Consider the following 20,480-nt stretch of genomic DNA (forward strand, 5'->3'; position numbering starts at 1 on the left):
TTATAGTTGTTCTCAATAGTATTTTTATTTTGTAACTAGATTGATTATATTATGCTAATGTTCAGTATGTAGCAAATATAAGTAACAAGAAGTAGATGTGATCATGTAGATGCTATGAAACATGTGTCTCACTATTGCAGAAATTCTAATGAGACCAAATCATTTGGACCAGCTATACGTCTATACGTCCTTAAATCCATTGATGAAATTTTTATATACATTGAAGATGATCAGTGGGAATCAACAATGGTGACAACAGAGCTATACAACAGTTAGATCAAAGAAAAATTCAAGTACAAAAATTAAATTTTATTGGTAATATAATTAGGTGACAATTACAAATAAAAATTGACTTAATTAAATTACAAAGTGGAATGCAAACACTATAAAGCACACTGGGATTTTATTTACCCTAAGAACTATTATGTCTTATAAACCTTAAACTCTAACACAAGAAACATCAGTATTACTCAAGTATTGTAGTTTTTGTTACTGTCACCAAAGCACAAACTTTAATAGTTCTAAAATTATTACAGTTAAAGAAAACCTTTGGGCTACGACCTGGTTTAAACAGGTCTTTTTTAAAGGTTACTTTCTGGCTACACTCTAGCCACACAGTTGTTAACAAATAGAATCTTGCAGACCTAAATTTGATGAAAAAAGTCAGCCCACCTATCTTACTGAAGGTCAATATTTTTATTAGGGTAATAACAGTTATATTAAATCAATTCTTTATAATAAAAACTTGTAACCACACAACACATTTAACAAAGATAAAAAGATAATGTATCTTATTAAATAACCTTTCACTGGATACAAAAACAAGTGATATATTCCTACTTATTGTGTCACTTTTCTTGAATTTCATAGCACACTGAAACTACGAAGGAGTAGGTCTGGTAAGGACTGATTTTGGCCTCAAATTTCAGGTTCATCTGACGAAAGATTTTGACCACTTTTCAAACACTTAAGTGTCTATTTCATTTGAATCAATTAGGTTATGTGAAAGATTTTCACTGATTTAGTCATTAAAAACGATCCGATTCAAGCTCAAATATGAAAAATCTACCAAATATGCCGAAAAATGTCACTTTTTAGATGGTTTTTGTCAAAAATGAAAGTGGCCGAATCCATGTTCATCCTCAACCTTTATATATGTTATGTATTATCATAAAATACAACTGACATGTCAATATTAAGGATGAACACGATTGCGGCCACTTTCGTTTTACACGAAAACCGTCTAAAATTTAACTTAAATGCTAGAATTGTGAAGATTTCAGTAATTTAGCATGACTTAATGGTGCTAGTACCCGATATATATGCATTGTATCGTCAAAAAGAGCCCATAATTATGTAGCAGAAGCATTCTACTGTCCAATAAATAATTAAAAGTTTACATTTTAACAATTTTGTAAAACTGCTATATTTTGGGGCCAAAAGGGGTCTTACTGGACCTACTCCTTTTAAAATACCTAATGATAGGGAAATTTCTCATATAACAGATTTTCTACTTTTTATGTGTTTCACCTTCTATTTTAAGAAACAAACAGATGCATCATTTGGGTATAGTATGAAATTTGATCAAGTAACAAACACATATTGATTGGCATTATAACTTTAAGATTTGTATATGTCAATTTTAAGATGAAAAAGAATCTAACTACTGTGTATCATTTCATAAACAAGAATGTGTCCCAAATACATGGATGCCCCATCAGCACTATCATTTTTCTATGTTCAGTGGACCGTGAAAATGGTATAAAATCTCTAATTTGGCATTAAAATTAGAAAGATCATATCATAGGGAACATGTTTACTAAGTTTCAAGTTTTCATCAAAAACTACCTCGCCCAAAAACTTCAACCTGAAGGGGGATGAACGGACAGGCGGACGCACAGACCAAAAAACATAATGCCTATAAATGGGGCATAAAAAGTTGTAAAACTTATGGTTCAAAGACTGGTTATTACTTGCTAAAAGTCTAGCGCCAACAGTTTCATGGATGTTCAGGACTAAGGTAATACTTCTGTGTGTGGAATGAACAGGTGTTATTAACAATCATGCGATTCTTTCTTGCGCTTAGTCTAAGCATACCTTGTCTCATTGCTTTGTCTTTAAAAACGGATGAAAACGTGGCAGTAGGTTTTTTATCTACACATATAAAGATAAAGGTGGCATCAAATACATTTACAGTTCCAATTTGATATTAATGACACTTTGACGGTGCAGAATAAATAACAACACTAGTAGTAGATTACCTTAGCTTCAGTGAAGACAATATATAAAAAGCTTTATAAAGTCATATTAACATTTTCCCCCCAATAATTTACAATCCCTAGCACTTTTTTACGAACTTAATAACTTTAAATAGCACTGTCAACCTAACAACAAATAATGTAATAATTTTGGCACATGTTAAAATATACAACAAAAATAATCAAAATAATGACAACAAAGTAATCCAAGTAATTACAACAAAATCAAAGTTATTACAACAAAATCAAAGTTATTACAACATAATCAAAGTTATTACAACAAAGTAATCAAAGTAATTACAACAAAGTCAATAAAGTAATTACAACAAAGTCATCAAAGTAATTACAACAACTAATCTAATCAATTAGGACAAGGAAGTCACTTGCATTGTGGAAACCCTTTACTCTTTTATAATAATAGTACAATAACATCATATATGTTATTCTTTTCCCTGAAAATAGAAAATATACAGAGAAAAAAATGTCTATAAATAAGGTCAAAATAAATGTACATCTACAGTAAACAGTTAATGTCAGTTTTAAAACCAGCACAGCTAAACCTAAGAAGTTTCCTGGTTCAATGTTAGTTAAATGTTGCAGGAAAAGGTATTTCACACAAACCTGCCTACAAGTACAATGTAATACTGTTCTTTCACAGAAAAAAAAGTATGTCATTTTATAGCAGCAACTATTCTAAAATTCAGAATAGTTTTTACAAGTTTAAAACAAATTCTGCAAAAAGTACCAAAAAGGGACCTTTTATTTGATTTTTTTTTTTTGTTTCTTGTGTTACAGCTAAGATAATAATATATCTACAAAAAAATGCAATTGCTAATAAGATATATTATTTGTACTGATTTTTTTACTTAAATGTAGTACAAGGTTTATTCTAACCTCTGAATATAATGTTAAATGTTTAAAATCGATAAGATTTGCAATAGAGAATTTCTAACAGAAAACATTTAAGTTTGTATCTATATTTTGGAGGTTATTCATTTTTCGATCATTATGATCATGCAGATGTTTGTTTCCTTAAAGGTTAGTAAATGTATGACTAGACAGAATAATGCATTGAACATTTTGTATTTTTAAATGCAATTTACAATATCTAAACAATACAACCAGGATAATAGGGGCTGGCTTTAGTCAGTCTGTAACAAACCCTACCTCATATTTAATTTTGGAAAACCATTCCTTAAATTCTTATTATTCCAGCAGAAGTTTTCTCTCTTTGAAAGACAATTTGTTGTTTTACAGAGAATGCTTACAATGCAATTGTCCATAAAAAAAAAACATTTCAAAGGGTCTCAATTTTGGACAAATAAAGTTTTCATGGAAAGTTTTAAGGGCACTACTGTAAGTTAATGCAAAATCTGTATTTCATCATTTTTCAACACATAAATATAAGACGATATCTGCTTGTATAATGAACAAAATTACCACAATACTGGGTTGATTTAGAAGGATGGTATGATAGATATATGCATAGGTAGCAAACATGCACTTTCATTTAAAAGGTTTCGCATGAAATCTAAAAATGAGCCAACAAGACACATTAGTTCCTTATTTAAAAGTTATTCTTTATAGGGCAAATTTATTTATTTTTTGGCTATTTTCATAATTTCTTTTTCAGGAATCTGAGTATCCAGGTATACAATTAATTGAATAATGTACATTGAGCCATCTTGTCTAATTCATGAGGCCAACAATGAACATGGCCTTCATTGAAAATATCAACCAGATCATTCACAAAGCTTGCTCAAATATGATCAAATAGTTTTTTTTGAGTAAGATTGAATCTGTACACAATTCATATATGTAAAAACACATTTACAGATGTTTTACAAAATAATAAAAAACTGATTACAACCTTTCTGCATACTATATTTTTCACAGTTAAAAGTATAGCAGCCTTCTACAAGTACAATTAATGCTAAAAAAATATGAAAATTCCCTTTATTCCTATAATACAATATTTAATTAAATAATAAATTGCAACCTAAAATACAACATAATTCAAGTTGTCCTAAATTTGGCGGTCATTTAAAAAGTGCTTTGATCTTTTGATTGGCTTCCTATCATCCTTTAAAACCTAAGAAGATTTCATCTGTTCATTAATTGGCACATCTTTACATGAATACTTCAAATTATGATCTGATATGGTAATAAGCTAGACCTTCATTCCACATCATGTGATTCTTTCTGGTTTTTCCAGAAGTTCTAAATAAGTCACTTGTATCGGTTTATGTGTCAGTCTTTTCTTTGCTTCTTCGAATGAAAACCATTGTCTTGATCTCCCTGAAAAGACAAATAATAAATGAATATCATTATGTCTTCTAGTTTGTTTGCTTGACTGAAACAGTCATTTTCGGCTCTATATAAATAAAACACATATATATTCTTCTTGAATATATCAAAACGATGTATCAAGAGAAGTTAATTTATTTGCAAACTTCACATTCAAAAATTCACTTTCAAATTGACACACCCCTTTTTTCAAGCTGGAAGAAATTCAAACTCATGTGATATCTAAATATAAACCACAACACATTCTCTCTCTCTCTATATATATAAATATATTATAAATTGTGTAAAGAGACTCAAACCACAGGAACAACAACAAAATTTGAATTATATATAACTTTCATTAGTTAGGTAACTACAACTCCTCCTCCACTGTCATTAAGGCCTTATAGAAAACAATAGTCAAAACAACAACACCATATATGAAACATTATAGCTTACATCTTCAGTCTTAAATTCCTCATCAGCTTAAACTAGGGTTGAAGCCATTAACACAGTACAAAATGTATAGAAACTTAAACATTTCTGTGCAATTTTTTATTTTTTATTTCAGTATATGGATAAACTTTATCATAGCCAGTCAACATTTTTTCTTTTTCTTTTTTCACATTATCTCTTTACTAGAAACAACTCAAAAAGTGAAAATTTGTCTTATTTTGTTTACACAAATAACCAAGACTGTAATAGTTTTTGCTTTTACAATATAGTGTGTCAGTTATAATTTTAAAAGGTTTATGTGATGAAAACTATATATATATACAGGATTGAATCATTTATCTACATCAATGAAGACATGTCTTTGTTTTTAATTGTTCCTATATCTGTGTTGGTGAATGACTTTGGAATGCTAAAACATGTGTTAGACAATGTTTCTACATCACAGAATACATGTTCTTCTGGTGATACCATCAAATCTATTACAGAAATGATAAAGTAATTGTAACAAAGATTAATATAAATGTGTACATCATTTATCATAAATACAATAACAACTTTAATAGACACAAGAGGCAGTGTCAAAATGACAGCAAGCTAGCGTTTTATTACATACTATAAGTGTCACTGTTAATGCAATTAGGGGCCATGCATATCTCCTGCATTGCAAAAGTGAAATTTGTCAATATCACACTTGACATCAATTTTGAAATCAGTAACAAAATATTCAAATTTTAAAAACCTTTTTTGAAAGGTACTCAACTTAATATGGCACATAAATAATTTAAAATGTTAGTTTCAAATCAATCTAGGAATACAACTTCTGAATTTATACAAAAGTGAAACTCGTCAATATCAAAATTAAACTCAATTAAATTAAATTTGTCATCTTGTACAGAAAGGAAAAAGTGCCATTTTCAGATCATGTTGCATAACTCCAACAAGAGTGCACATGCTGAAATGTCTTATATAGATATAAGAAGATGTGGTATGAGTGCCAAGAGACAACTCTCCATCCAAGTAACAATTTATAAAAGAAACCATTATAGGTCAAGGTAGTCTTCAACACAGAGCCTTGGCTCACACCGAACAACAAGTTATTATCGCCTGCTTTACTAACTATTGATATTATGTTGAAAGTCTTGAAGATACAGATTTAAATGAAAACATCACAGAAACTTAGGTCAGATATATATACACCTAACACCTATTGCTTATAATTGAATAACCAACCAAAACCCAAAAATATGTAACATTGTTAATGAACCATGAAAATGAGGTCAAGGTCAGATGAAACCTGCCAGACAGACAGATATTAGAAAGTAGATGAAAATCAAAGATATTTTTACACTATTTACATAAATCTTTCTTCCTGGATGTCATGATGTAAAATCAAGATTTAAAAAAGAAGGTTTCTCATTGTTGAAGGCTGTACAGAGAACTATTATTGCAAACATCCTTAATGATACAAGACTACAAAGGTAATATAAAACAGTTAACTTATCAATAAAACACATTAGCTATTACATTAATGCATCAAATGAGGTTTTATATGAAATTTTGTACTTGGAATCAGATTACTATAAATGTGTTTAGAAAATCAATACAGGGCAACAACATATTAGCTATAAATTTGGTATATACATATCAAACACTAGCATCTGTAATTTGTTGTTTATCTAATACAACATATTATTGTAGTAATTAATACAGACAAGTCTTGAAAATATAACACATATTTATCAATTCTGTATATATGTCTGTAACTTTGTAGGGAAGAGTTGAGCAATGTTACTTTAATATGGCATAGTCAGTGGTAGGGATATTGATTTCACTATGAATCAAAAGCTAATGCTTCATGGAAATTGATTAGGATATGGGGAATTAAGTTACATTATGTTGCTCCATCCATAACTATATTGTCTTGCCATTCACAATTTGAGTGGTAATGTTTCACATTAAATAGTTCCCCTGTTTTTAGTCAAGACATATAAATACCTTAACATAACAATTAGGTTTAGAATGCACCTGATATGTACTAGAGTAAATGTTATCTTCCTGTTTCATTCTGGATAATTGTTATTTTGGGGTTATATTGTTAACTATATTAAACTAAAAGTGGATATTGGCCTTCCTTTTCCATGTTTTTTTCTGTGAAATACAGGATATGGGGAAATATAGGACATACTATACAATTGAACTATCACCAATAAACTATGTACTGGTGCATTCAATAAAAAGTAATGTTAGATGTAGCTTCATGAGACGGCAACCTAAAAACCAAAAATAACATTTACAGATCAACAAAAGTCCCTATACTATATATGTGATTGTCAAGATATAAAAGCATTCTAAAGCTAGACAAACAAGATAAATCTGTTATAAAAATAAAGAGATGTGGTATGGAATCAATTTGCCAATGACACAAGCATGACAAGTATCTACCGGAGTTCAAATGGCATGGATATTTGAATTTTAAACTACCATGGATCTGACATCATTTTCAAGTCCTGCATGGAGGCAAAAAACTCCAGAACAAGCTTTGCATATATCTATTCAGTAAACATGAAGAAGAAAATACAAAATCATCTTCTATTTGATGATCTGAATATTAAAAAGTTATTATACCATATCTTGAGCTATGGATTTCAAACTCACACAATTGCAGTCATTTACCCACAGATTAATATAATGATCAACTTCAAAACCTTTTTCATGTCAAGAGACTATGAGTAGAATTTTAAATCTAAAACCCAATTGAAGGGTAGTATAACTTTTTGAAACCATTGAAGAGAATTGTTTACCTTTCACTTACAATTATTTAAATGCATTGATATAAAATTTCAAATTCATTTAACATACAAAAAAAAATTCTTTGGATTATAAAATCAGTATTTAAGGTGTTTCAAATGTAGATCTGGTAATAGTTTTAGAATATACAAATAATATTCACTATAACAGTCATCAGAAACCAGTGGCGGATCCAGAACTTTCGTAAGTGGGGGCCCTCTGACTGACCTAAGGGGGGGGGGGGGGGGGGCACGCTCTAGTTATGCTTCAAGGATTTCTTATTTTATCAACGAAATTGAATATATAATGGTATATATAACATTTGGTTAAACATAAATATTCTCTAATACTCTTGAACAATGTAGTCAATATTCATATCATTTTGTCCTAACTTTTAGGATATAAATTTACCATGTTTTTGTCTGTTCTATGGTTGCATTGTTGTCTCTTTGACACATTCCCTATTTCCATTCTCAATTTTAATTAAAACAATAATGATTTTTGCCAATATTTTACTTTTTTATGTCACATGTTCATTTCTAACACAGAATGAATGTGGTCTAATCAAGGATTTGTATAGTAACAAATACAAATCCTTGGTCTAATGAACTAAAAAATTATTTTTTTGCTATTGAGCAATATTTGTAGAAAAATTATTTTTAATTTCTGAAATCTGAAATGAGAAAAATTTTACACTCCTAAAAAAAAAATTTCACCTCCCCCGTTTCCTTAGTAAAAAAATAATCTCAATTCAAATTACTAATGGAGTTGGCAACAATAACTACTCATTTAAATACATCATAAAATATTAAAATATAAAATGACATACAGTCATGGTTAAAATTAATATTAATAAACAGTAACTTCTAAAAATAAATTTACAGCTACACATCTCAAGACAATCATCATTTCTTGATACATAATTTTCAAGCAGTGTAAGGAAGGTAATCAAGTAATAAAACATATAAATAACAGTGTTCTTTAAATTTTAATTGGATTACCTCCCCTTCACTGCTTTTAAATTTTCGAAATTGTCCTGTAATAAAACTAGAGGCTCTCAAGAGCCTGTATCGCTCACCTGTTACTGTAGTTACTGATGTCGGCCATCTTGGTTGGTAGGTGGGGTCATTAGACACTTTTTTTTAAATAGATACCCTAGTAATGTTTGTGGCCAAGTTTGGTTTAATTTGGCCCAGTTTTAGAAAAGAAGATTTTTGTACAAGTTACAAAAATGACGAAAAGTTGTTAAAAATTGACTATAAAGGGCAATAACTCCTTTAGGGGTCCTCTGACAATTTTGGTCATGTTGACTTATTTGTAGATCTTACTTTGCTGAACATTATTGCTGTTTACAGTTTATCTCTATCTATAATGGTATTCACGATAATAACCAAAAACTGCAAAATTTCCTTTAAATTACCAATTTTAGGGCAGCAACCCAACAACGGGTTGTGGGATTCATCTGAAAATTTGTGAGGGGATATATCTTATTCTGATGGACATTTAAATCTTGAAAGATTTGCTCTAAATGTCTTATTTTAAAGATATATAGCAAAAACAGCATTTTACCATTATGTTCTAATTTTAGCCATGTCGGCCATTTTGTTTAGTAGGTGGGGTCATCGGACACATTTTTAAAACTATATACCACAATGATGATTGTGGCCAAGTCTAGTTAAATTTGGCTTAGTAGTTTCAGAGAAGAAGATTTTTGTACAAGTTACAAAAAATGACAAAAAGTTGTTAAAAATTGACTATAAAGGGCAATAACTCCTTAAGGGGTTGACTGACAATTTTGGTCATGCTGACTTATTTGTAGGTCTTACTTGGCTGAACATTATTGCTGTTTACAGTTTATCTCTATCTATAATAGTATTCAAAATAATAACCAAAAGCTGCAAAATTTACTTAAAATTACCAATTCAGGGGCAGCAACCCAACAACAGGTTGTCCGAATCGTCTGAAAATTTCAGGGCAGATAGATCTTGACCTGATCAACAATTTTACCCCATGTCAGATTTGCTCTAAATGCTTTGGTTTCAAAGATATTAGCCAAAATATACATTTTACCCCCTGTGTTCTATTTTTAGCCATGGCGGCCATCTTGGTTTGATGGCCAGGTCACCGGACACATTTTTTAAACTAGATACCCCAAGGATGATTGTGGCCAAGTTTGGTTAAGTTTGGCCCAGTAGTTTCAGAGGAGAAGATTTTTGTAAAAGTTTACAGACGACGGACGACGGACGCCAAGTGATGAGAAAAGCTCACTTGACCTTTCAGGTTAGGTGAGCTAAAAAAAACCTTGTTATCCCCCTTTTTTGTCCCTAGTTGCTTGTAGTTGATGATTTGAACCATAACCCCCACCCCCACCACGACCACCATCCCCATCCCTTTGTAGTATGGAAGCTTGTGGTATAATTTCAGTGAGATTTATACACTTAAACTTAATCAAAGAGCTGAAAGCTCTGAAGAAAAATGACGCCACTGTCTCTAATATTGGGATAGTTTTTATGCAAGTCTTGATTTTCACATACCGTAATTAGTTTAACAATGCAACATGTATCGTGAGCATATAATTGATATTTGTATATGTGTGTGTGTGTGAAGTGAAGGTGACAACTGGCTGTTTTTTTAAGACAAATGAATAGGTCAACCCTAGCTGAATTGTACAAATAAATACCGTAGAAAGGCTTGTATATTTCTCACTGGTACATAGTCTGAATCTGGGTCCGTTCGATTCCATTCACGTTTGTGCCCACTCATTTTCACCCCTTTCACTTTCACACCCTACATGTTCGCACCCAATCTTAATTGGTTTTGTGTTTAATAACTCTGTAAGCAAGTGTTTTCTTATAAGTATAATTGTTGTCATTGTCTCAAAATAAAGTTAGACAGCAATTTTTTTTTTGTGTTGAATAAATCTTAATCATGTTTTGGATAAGGTATTGCTAAAAATAATAATAATCCTTTCTAAATAAAGTGGTATTTTGTCAACGTTTTATTTTGTGTTGAATAACTCTTAATCATGTTTTGGTTAGTGTATTGCTATAACTTGTTTCATTGACTTGTTTCAAAATGAAGTGAGATTCTGACTATGTTTGTTTCTGCGTGTTGAATAAATTTTATCATGTTTTGGTTATATTAGTGGATTGCTATATTTTGGTTTCTATGTTTTATTGTTTCGTTGTTTCAGATCAATGGGACCAAGCTGTTAAAAACAATTATCTTTTGTGTTTTTTCCTTTAAAATCTTCAATGTTTTACTCATACCAAGCTATAAATACATTCAGTATTTACACCAAAGCAATTTAAAGCAACAACCATGATTTTCCAATTATTCAACTTGAATTTGAATTAAAATTGGGCGCGAATGAGTGGAGTGTGAATGTGCGAACGTGTAGGGTGCGAAAATGTATTGGGCACAAACAGACCTGATACCACAGTCAGGGGACTTACTCAAATAAGTGATTTTTAAAGCACTTATTTGAGTAGCAAATTTAAGGTTTTGTTACAAATTGGGATTTTGTAGTTTTTTCAAAATTTTAAACACATAGGTTTAAATAATATCTTTTAATTAGTAAAATAAAAAAAAAATGAACTTTTTGCTTGTTTTAAGTAGCAAGGTTTATGCCTTTGATGCTATCATTTAGCTGAAAATTCTATTTTAGTTGAAAAAATGCTATAAAAATGGCTTAACATAATGAACTGATACTTTCTTACAAGATTTTTCCCAGCAGTGGGAGTATTTTTCCTGTGAAGTTCAAGGTTTCATCTTTCAGATTATGTAATAAAATTCTACTGTTCGCTATAAAAATTTCACTGTTCGGGGGTGTTGAAATTAGTGGGGTTATTAAAAGAATGATACTTAAAGAAGTGATTTTTGGGAAGGAAATTGAGGTCTGATACTTAAACAAGTGATTTTTATGTCATTATCCTAGATTCAGTACAAGGTCATCACCTGAAATGACCTGGTCGTCCTAGACAACACAGATGTTGGTTCTGATAAGTTTAGAAACATAATTAGTCCCTGGATCATTAGTATTCTATATTTAAAGCTACAATAAAATTAAATCACTTCTTCTAGTGATTAATTTGTACTACTTAAATAGGTGATTATTAAAGAAAGACAACTCTTACTTTCAACCTTTATGGAAATAATGTTACTTGAATCAGTGATTTAGAAAATCACTTATTTAAGTAACCCAAGAGAAAACGAAAACGGGATCCATCGGGATCCCAATGCAATCCCGGTGAAATTGTCGGGATAAGCCGGGATAAGCATCTGGAGGCGGGATCCCATTCGGGATAAATATCTGAAACTGGGATCCCATTCGGGATAACTGTCTGAAGCCGGGATTCCAGTCAAGATGAAACGGGATAAATATCGGACACTGGGATCCCAATCGGGGTAACTGTCTGAAGCTGGGATCCCAATCGGAACTGTTTAAAGACGGGATCCCAATCGGGATGACTGTCTGAAGCTGGGATCCCAGTCTAGTTAAAACGGGAAATTGTATGAACCAATATGTTGTTGAAAATATGTAAGTGTTTCTGTGGTCGGGTTGTTGTCTCTTTGACACATTCCCCACTTCCATTTTCAATTTTATTTTTATTGGTGTTAATTAACAATGCGTGTCACTTAATATTCAGTTTGACAGATATTAATAAGTCAGAAAAATGCCGAGATTTTCGCGATAAAAATGGCAGGGCGTCCGAGAAATGTCAACGAGTGTTTTGCCAGAAAAGCTTGGGCGTTTCTGTTGTTCCCCAAGTTCCCATAAGTGCGTTTCTATTAGTTGTCGTCCGGCATCAATGATAAGATAATGATCGACATCGTAAAACTTTGATTTCTCAACTTATGTAAACTGTAAAAAATCATAACCACGTGCTTTGTTTTCAACTGTACTGCAGCGGGACAGTTCGACCCTAGAAAATACTGACTACTGTCCTAAATAATGCGGCCACTATCTTATCCGCATGCACCATGTGCCGATTAATAAAGTATAATTTTCTTATATTTAGTAAAAACTGGCCAGTAATTAATACTTTTATGCGATACCCTTAATTTATTTATAATACCGTTACGGAGACAGATCAACTTGGCCGATATAATTTGGGGCGAGATTGTCACGTCGACGTTTGTGTACTGGTAAAAACGTCATCAAAATTTGTTTACGCTGAATTATCGACAGGACGAAGATGAAGATGTTTTCAGATAAGTGCATTAATAATTTAATTTAACATGTGTACATGTGCATATAATGATTATAAAAATAATTTATTGAGGAACTATGATTTGTATGGTTTTTATCTGAGCAAATCAACATCAGAAAGTCTGAAAGCATAAACTGAAAATATATTTATTTTTAACATTTACAATGAATAAACTTGTTAACTTGTCACATAACAGGCATAAATAGTAGGTATGTCAAAATTTAATTCAGTTGTGTGTATGTTTATTTGGTGAAAATAATAAGTCGCTATAGTTATTTATCGTCAGGGGATAAAAAAGGGGGAAGGTAATTAATTTGCCAAAAAATTAAAATAACCTTCCAAGACTTCATAATTGTGTATTCTATAAACATTAAACATGCAATAACATTTCTATTGAATTTGTTGCTTCAAAACGTATTGAACAAATGATTCTTTGTGGATTTTTTTGATACTTTTAGGGGATACACTGATCTTTTTAAATGGAGCTTCCAACGAAACAGATTGCATGCAGATATTCCAGTTACCATAATTTACTCAGCAATTCTAGTTGGAAGTACAGAGACAGCAAATTGATTAACAGAAAGGAAAACATGACATGTATCCTTTTGCATAAATAACCCAGGATTACCAGTGGCAGTGCAATTTAAATTGGTGCATGTATATCCTGCTGGTATTTATTTTTGGGATCCCGCTTTTTTTTCCGGGAATCCCAGTATATTTCCACTGGGATTTACATCGGGATCCCGCTTCTTTTACGGGAATCCCGAAATTTATCCCAATACATTTACATCGGGATCCCGCTTATTTAGCGGGAATCCCAAAATTTTATCCCAGTGGGATCCCAATCAAAATCCCACAATATCCCAGTGGGATCCCACCTAATTCCACCGGGATAAAATTTCGGGAATCCCGGACTTTTAGCGGGAATCCCGAAATTTTATCCCAGTGGGATCCCAATCAAAATCCCACAATATCCCAGTGGGATCCCACCTAATTCCACCGGGATAAAATTTCGGGAATCCCGGACTTTTGGCGGGATTCCCGAAATTTTATCCCGGTGGAATTAGGTGGGATCCCACTTGGAATCCCATCAAAATTCCAGCCGGGATTCCAGTGGAATTCCAGATTTATTTTCTCTTGGGAAGTCCCCTGACTGTACCACACAGTCTGAACCCCCTTCTCCCACAAAATATTAAGTAAATAATCTTTTTGTTACTGCTATCAAAGGTCTAATGAAACTCAGATAGTTTCAAACATTTGTCAAAGAATTCTAGTCAAACTGGCACCTAGTTAAATTGGCACCTGGACAAATCAGCACCTGGTTAAAATCGACACCTGATATAGTCAATTCGTCACCCATGTTAAATATATATTTTTAACAGTATTTTAAGCAATAGGGTAAAAATAAGAAAGGGGTTGCCAGAATTTTTTTCAGTATTTAAGCAAAAAGAGTTAAATACTAACTTTCACATTTTTGGGTGTTCATGTACATTTTGTATATATTTATTTTTCTCAACTAATGACTTTTTTGGTGTATTTTTAATGATATATATATATATGAGTAGTCCAAATAATTATTACGTCTGGCAAGGCTTTTTTAATTTTATTCTGGAACACCTTCCTATGACCGCAAGGCTATGTTAATTTTTTTTCTGGGACGCCTTCCTACGTAGGTCGTAGGAAGGCGTCCCAGAAAAATAATAAAATAGCCTTGCCAGACGTCATAATTATTTGGACTAATACATGAGATATTGTGTATTTTTCTGCATTATTTTAACCAGTTGAGCATTTTACAGGATTGTTGGTTTAATGCTGTTTAAACTTTACTGAAAAACAAACACCTTAAATTTGCTAATTATTTGGCATGAAAGTTTGATTTATTGAAAGGGACTCATAGTTTTCCATTTTATTTTAATAATTGACTTGTTTTTACAATTACACAAATTGTCTAATTGTTAAAACAACCGCTTTCGCATGTTTGGTAAGGGCTTCGTTGTTTACCTTTATACACTACATATTCACTTTCGTTTCGTGGTTTACCTAAATACACAACAACATATTCACTATGTACTTGGTAACAGTAATTAATTAATTGAATAGAAAATATTATAACAAATATTATTGGATGCCGAATTGACGTCGAATAGGTGCCGATTTGACTAGATGCCAATTTAACCAGGTGCCGACTTGACTTGTACGTTTCAATTCCTCTGCGATCGTTTGCGGTATTTTCTTGAGAAAACCTATTTTCCATCATCAAAGAGAAGAAGAAACTGCTTTAAAATGATTCTGGAACGCTTCATCATTGTTAAAATAAGTTTAATTCACTCAAAAACAATTTTAAAACTTGCGATTAAACAGGAAGTTTCCAAAGCACGTGTAAAAGAAGAAATTACCCGGTGAGAGTGGAAATCCGTATATGACAGATATCCCTATAGTACGACTTTGAAAGTAAAACAGTTCAATCCTTTTGTAAAACAATCTTTAATATACCTATCACATTAATGTTTGAAGGGTCTTAAGCTTATTCAAACCATATAAGTCGGTATGAAACACCAAAACGGAATGAACAATAACCGATTACGTTTTGTAGTTTACAAATTCTAAAACTGGTTCCCGTCAAACTACAACACTTTGTTCGAGTGTAGTGGAATACAAGCAAAAACCAGTGTAAACTGGGTCCTGGCTGATTTAATACTACACAATGATGCATAATGATAACACAAGCAGGTTCCAGTTTGTATGGAAAATAGGAAATACGAAACCAAGCGTGGTAGGCAGAGAAATGTAATGAAGTTCAGGTCGGCAGTTATGGAACAATGACTGCGTCATTTTCCAAAAAAATGCTTATTTTGGCCCCTTTTTTGGCCCCAAATTCCTACACACTTGGGACCATAACCCCTACAATCAATTCAAACCTTCTACCTGTAGTATTAAACATTGATTGTACAATTTCAGAGCAATTGAAATGCTTATACACAAGTTGATATTCTGAAAGTAGAAAAATGCTTATTTTGGGACCCTTTTTCTAATAGTAGGGACCATCATCCCCAAAATCAATCCCAACCTTCCTTTTGAGGTAGTGAACCTTTTTATAAAATTTCATAGAGATTCATTCACTTAAACTAAAGTTATTGTCTGGACACCAAATGTTTCTTCAGACGACAACGCAGACGCAGACGACAACATCATACCATTATACGAATGCAAAATTTTTTGTGGTGGTATATAAATAGAAGACAAAAAATACCCAGTGTATCATTTTAATGACCACAAATCACAAGCACGTAAAAAAAAAAAAAAATCTGACAGTTTTGTTACGTAAATCAATAGTCAGCTGTAAAAGTTTGGTAATTTCAAACTGGTATTTATAAAATTAATTGCATATATCTATTTACATGCATCACTTAAATGATATAAAACAAATGATGTTATTTTGTAAGTTTTGTAAATCAATGAATTGCTTACATAAATATGACCGCTTGTTTATAACATATGTTTATATACACCTAGTGCACCTGTTTGAAATGAAAACTTACATTACCTGTGAGTGCCATTTTATAAAACCATTTTGGCAACATGTTATGTTTGTATACTGTTCTATCTTGTTTTACTGAGTCAGCACTATCAATAATGATCTGGAGGTTATCATTAGGTAAATTATCAATTAAATTAATTCAGATGGATCTTTTGGTCCTCGATGCTGTTCGACTTTGTACTCGTTTCGGCTTTCAAACTTTTGTATCTGTGCGTCACACATAGGTCTTGTGTGGACAAAATACACTTCTGGCGTATTAAAATTTTGAAATTGTTGCCTTTTGTTGGCTGTTGTTCGTGTGATTCTTTGTCTATTGTGTTCTCCAATTTATTTATATTGTAGTCCTGTGTTGTCATTTTGATGTTATATTTCACATGGCCATAAAAGTGCGAGGTTTGGCATGCCACAAAACCAGGTTCAACCCACCATTTTTTCCTTTAAAAATGCCCTGTACCAAGTCAGGAATATGGTCATTGTTATATTATAGTTCGTTTCTGTGTGTATTACATTATAACGTTGTGTCGTTTGTTTTCTCTTATTTTTGAGTGTAAATTCACATTGCGATAAGACGTGTCACGGTACTTGTCTATCCCAAATTCATGTATTTGGTTTTGATGTTATATATATATGTTATATTTGTTTTTCTCGTGGGATTTTGTCTATATGTGTTACATTTTAGTGTTATGTCGTTGTTCTCCTCTTATATTTAATGCGTTTCCCTCGGTTTTAGTTTGTTATCCCGATTTTGTTTTTTGTCCATGGATTTATGAGTTTTGAACAGCGGTATACTACTGTTGCCTTTATTAGATACTCTAAATTTTCTAATCTTTTTGTTTTCCTATTCATTATTGCATAATTTACATTGCATGGTAAATCTTGGAAAGCAGTATTCCAGGTATTTTACATCATTTCTTTGGATATTTAAATAGAGATAATGATCACTGCTGAGCTTTTAGGTAAATTATCACTGGAATTGACTTTTCCATACTACAATTTTATCATTTTTCCTAGCTGTGCTGTAATGATAGCAAATTTTAAACCTGATTGTGTAACATGCCTAACATGCACAAAGATAATTAGATTTCTGGAATTCAAATCTGTCTTTGTTCCCTTTATATTCCTCTGAAAATAACTTGAAAACAAAATTATACTGAAGATCCTATGTTTGTTCATGAAACCAATCTTACACGTTTGAAGAAAACTATGCTTTTTTCAGGGTATCTAATTTAATAGACCACTTTTGAGTTCATCCGTCACTGGAAAAAACTTGTCAATTATACGCGCCTTTATGACGTCATTTACCAGAAAGAGGGGGTCGCCTGTATCCCTGCACTATTTACGTTCATCAAGCGTCTTAGTGATCGTCATTGTGCAGGATTAACTAGAAATAATGGTTGTTCTGTAGGTACTTAATGACAATTCCCTAATGACAGCAATGCTGATTTGTCAATTTTGAGAATTCAATTTGCCGAATCATTCGTAAAATATAGAATTATAGTTTTCCAACCACTCGCTCAACATTGGAAAGGAAGTGACGACGCCCCTAAACACACAAATGACGTTCACTAAAACCAGAGTTTTTGACGGAAATGCATCGAACTCGAAAGTTGTCTATTGTTTCGTTATTTTTAAATTGCTTGTTTCAAACTCAAATCAAGCTATCTAAAATTTACATTTTGTCTAAAGCCAATATAAATAATAGTATCAGTATTTTTTATCCAATCATTGAAAAAAACTTTTGCACATTCTTCTAAACAAATTATTAAAAAAACTGATGAAAAAAAAGATAAGATTATTTTGATATGCTGATAAAGGTTATACATGAGGCAAAAATGAAAAAATTAAGGAAAGTAACTTAGGGCTTCTCCAGAAATAAATGCATTGGGGCATGGGAATGAACTTATTTTTTTTTTAAATCATCACAAAGCTGTCTCACTGTAAGAAACATGTGGTTGGGATTTAAAGAAACATCCCAATTCAAACATCGAAGTCCTGAAAATCACAATCCATAAATATATTTCATACTAAAATCATAACTCATTCATCTATTTATAATTAAGTAAACCCATATACAATTTTGTTCAAAGGGATAAAACAGCAAGTATACAAATATCTAATCAAAGATGAAAATAACTGACCCATTGACAACCTATTGATATATGGACCATAATTTGGTATTCGGCCTTTGGTTTCTTTTTGTATCCTTTTTTATATATAAGTTCTAAAATTTTAACTTTTATTTTGTGGGTTGTGTTGGTGTTAGAATAGTATGAATGGAACAATTGAGTTTTTCGAGAAAAAATTAATACATTTTGATTCACCGTTTACGTGACAGGAAACCAAACAGGAAACCAATCTTTATTTTCTTTATTTTGCACAATATAATTCAAAAGGCATAAATAAACACCATTACTAGTGTTACTTGCTTCATGTTAATATTTAAAATCTATTTTCAATGTTATATTAAAGTTTTTTTTAAACGTGACAGGAAACCATAAGAAACCGAAAGCATTTTTTTAGTTTTATTTTATTGCAAAATCTGCTTAAAATAATCTGAACAGTATACTTTTTCTTAAAATCCATCTTAAATGTAACAGTATTATAAAACTCCTAAATATCTGCTTGTTTTGAAAACAATTAGTACAATTTATTCAGAATTTTCCATATTTTCTTCATTGATACAGGATACCATAATCGTTGTATCTTGATGTTTTGGCCAAAAAAATATATTTATATTTGGTTTTGAAATTCCAGTTACATAAAATTTATTCCAAATCATTGGCAATGTAAAATTCTTTAAATCCAGTAAAGAAAAAAACTTTTAACTTGGAATTAAAATCTTTAAAATAGGCACCATGTGATATTTGTGACCTGTACACCATCTACATGGTTTCCACATTTTAACCTACTTTAGTGGGCTAAAATCAATAAAGTACTTCCTTTCAAGTCATGCCTGGTAAAAGTTTACTTTTCCTTTGACAAGTTTATTGCGTTTCTGAAAAGTGTTTGCAGAACATGAATAAAAAAAAATAATTAAAAATTGTGACAAAGTTACCAACTTTGTACATTCCTAGTGTAATGGTATATTAACATGCATTTTTCATTTAATTATCTTTATTCACCTAAAATATCCAGTAATATTTACTGCTGAAGCAAAATCAATCCAACGAACATCGGCACCATGATAAGAGACGTAATTTCGATTGAATTTTCCAAGGACCCTTTACATCGTTATTGGGAAACGTAGTGTGTTTAAACGTCGGTCAAATTTGAAATCGATTTTGTCAAGTCATTGTGCATTTATTTTCACACAAGATCGTATGTAACATTATGCACATAGGAATAATAATAGACCCCCGGCGCAATCTCTTTGAAAATTGTATTTTCCTTTTTTAAACAAGTCGAAACAAGTCTACAGATTATGTTTGCTAACATCCCGTTGGAAACAAAAACAATGTTTAGAACTAGTATATCGTATGTCCGGCTGTAAGGGCGTGATCACATGTTAGTCACATGTTTCACGTATGACCGGAAATGATTAGAACTTAAGGACAAAAACAATTTTAATAAATAACTGGACTTCTGTTTCGTGTGAAATGTAACGCATAACGATAACGTCATTTTCTTACTTAATTATTACGAAGATCAAAACAAGAATGTAAATCATCTCTGATTTACCTGTTTGAACATCTCGCGAGAGTTCATATTTGCATATTGTTTTTAAGAATTCTATTACAACAAAGCAGATTACATCATCTAAAATTTCCGTTACGAAATCGGACACAAAAATCACGCCACTGTTCTTACATCTGCTACATAAATACTTATAGTTCTCGGCATTTTCTTCTCACTATTCTTATTGGTCGATGTTCTTTGTTATTTGAAAGCAAAAGTTACGAATTTGCCGGTGACGATTATCTATAAATCAGTCAGCGTTATGCT

General features: G+C 31.6%; 1 protein-coding gene across 2 annotated transcripts in view; it reads right to left on the reverse strand.

Moving 5' to 3' along the window:
• Positions 1-294: 294 nt before the first annotated feature.
• Positions 295-20,480, reverse strand: part of LOC139500393 (diphosphoinositol polyphosphate phosphohydrolase 1-like) — a 29,423-nt gene continuing 9,237 nt past the window's right edge. The window contains exons 4-5 of one of the 2 annotated variants that reach the window (XR_011658303.1): positions 1,458-4,556; positions 295-880 (exon numbers count right to left, since the gene is read on the reverse strand). Coding sequence is in view for 1 of the 2 variants with exons in the window: in XM_071289137.1 (XP_071145238.1) it covers positions 4,447-4,556 (110 nt within the window). In the remaining variant the exon portion in view is untranslated. Of the gene's footprint in view, positions 4,557-20,480 lie in introns of both variants that reach the window. The other variant, XM_071289137.1, reaches the window with a different exon arrangement.

The sequence above is a fragment of the Mytilus edulis genome, chromosome 1 (assembly GCF_963676685.1).
Source record: "Mytilus edulis chromosome 1, xbMytEdul2.2, whole genome shotgun sequence".
In the NCBI taxonomy this organism is placed as follows: domain Eukaryota; kingdom Metazoa; phylum Mollusca; class Bivalvia; order Mytilida; family Mytilidae; genus Mytilus; species Mytilus edulis.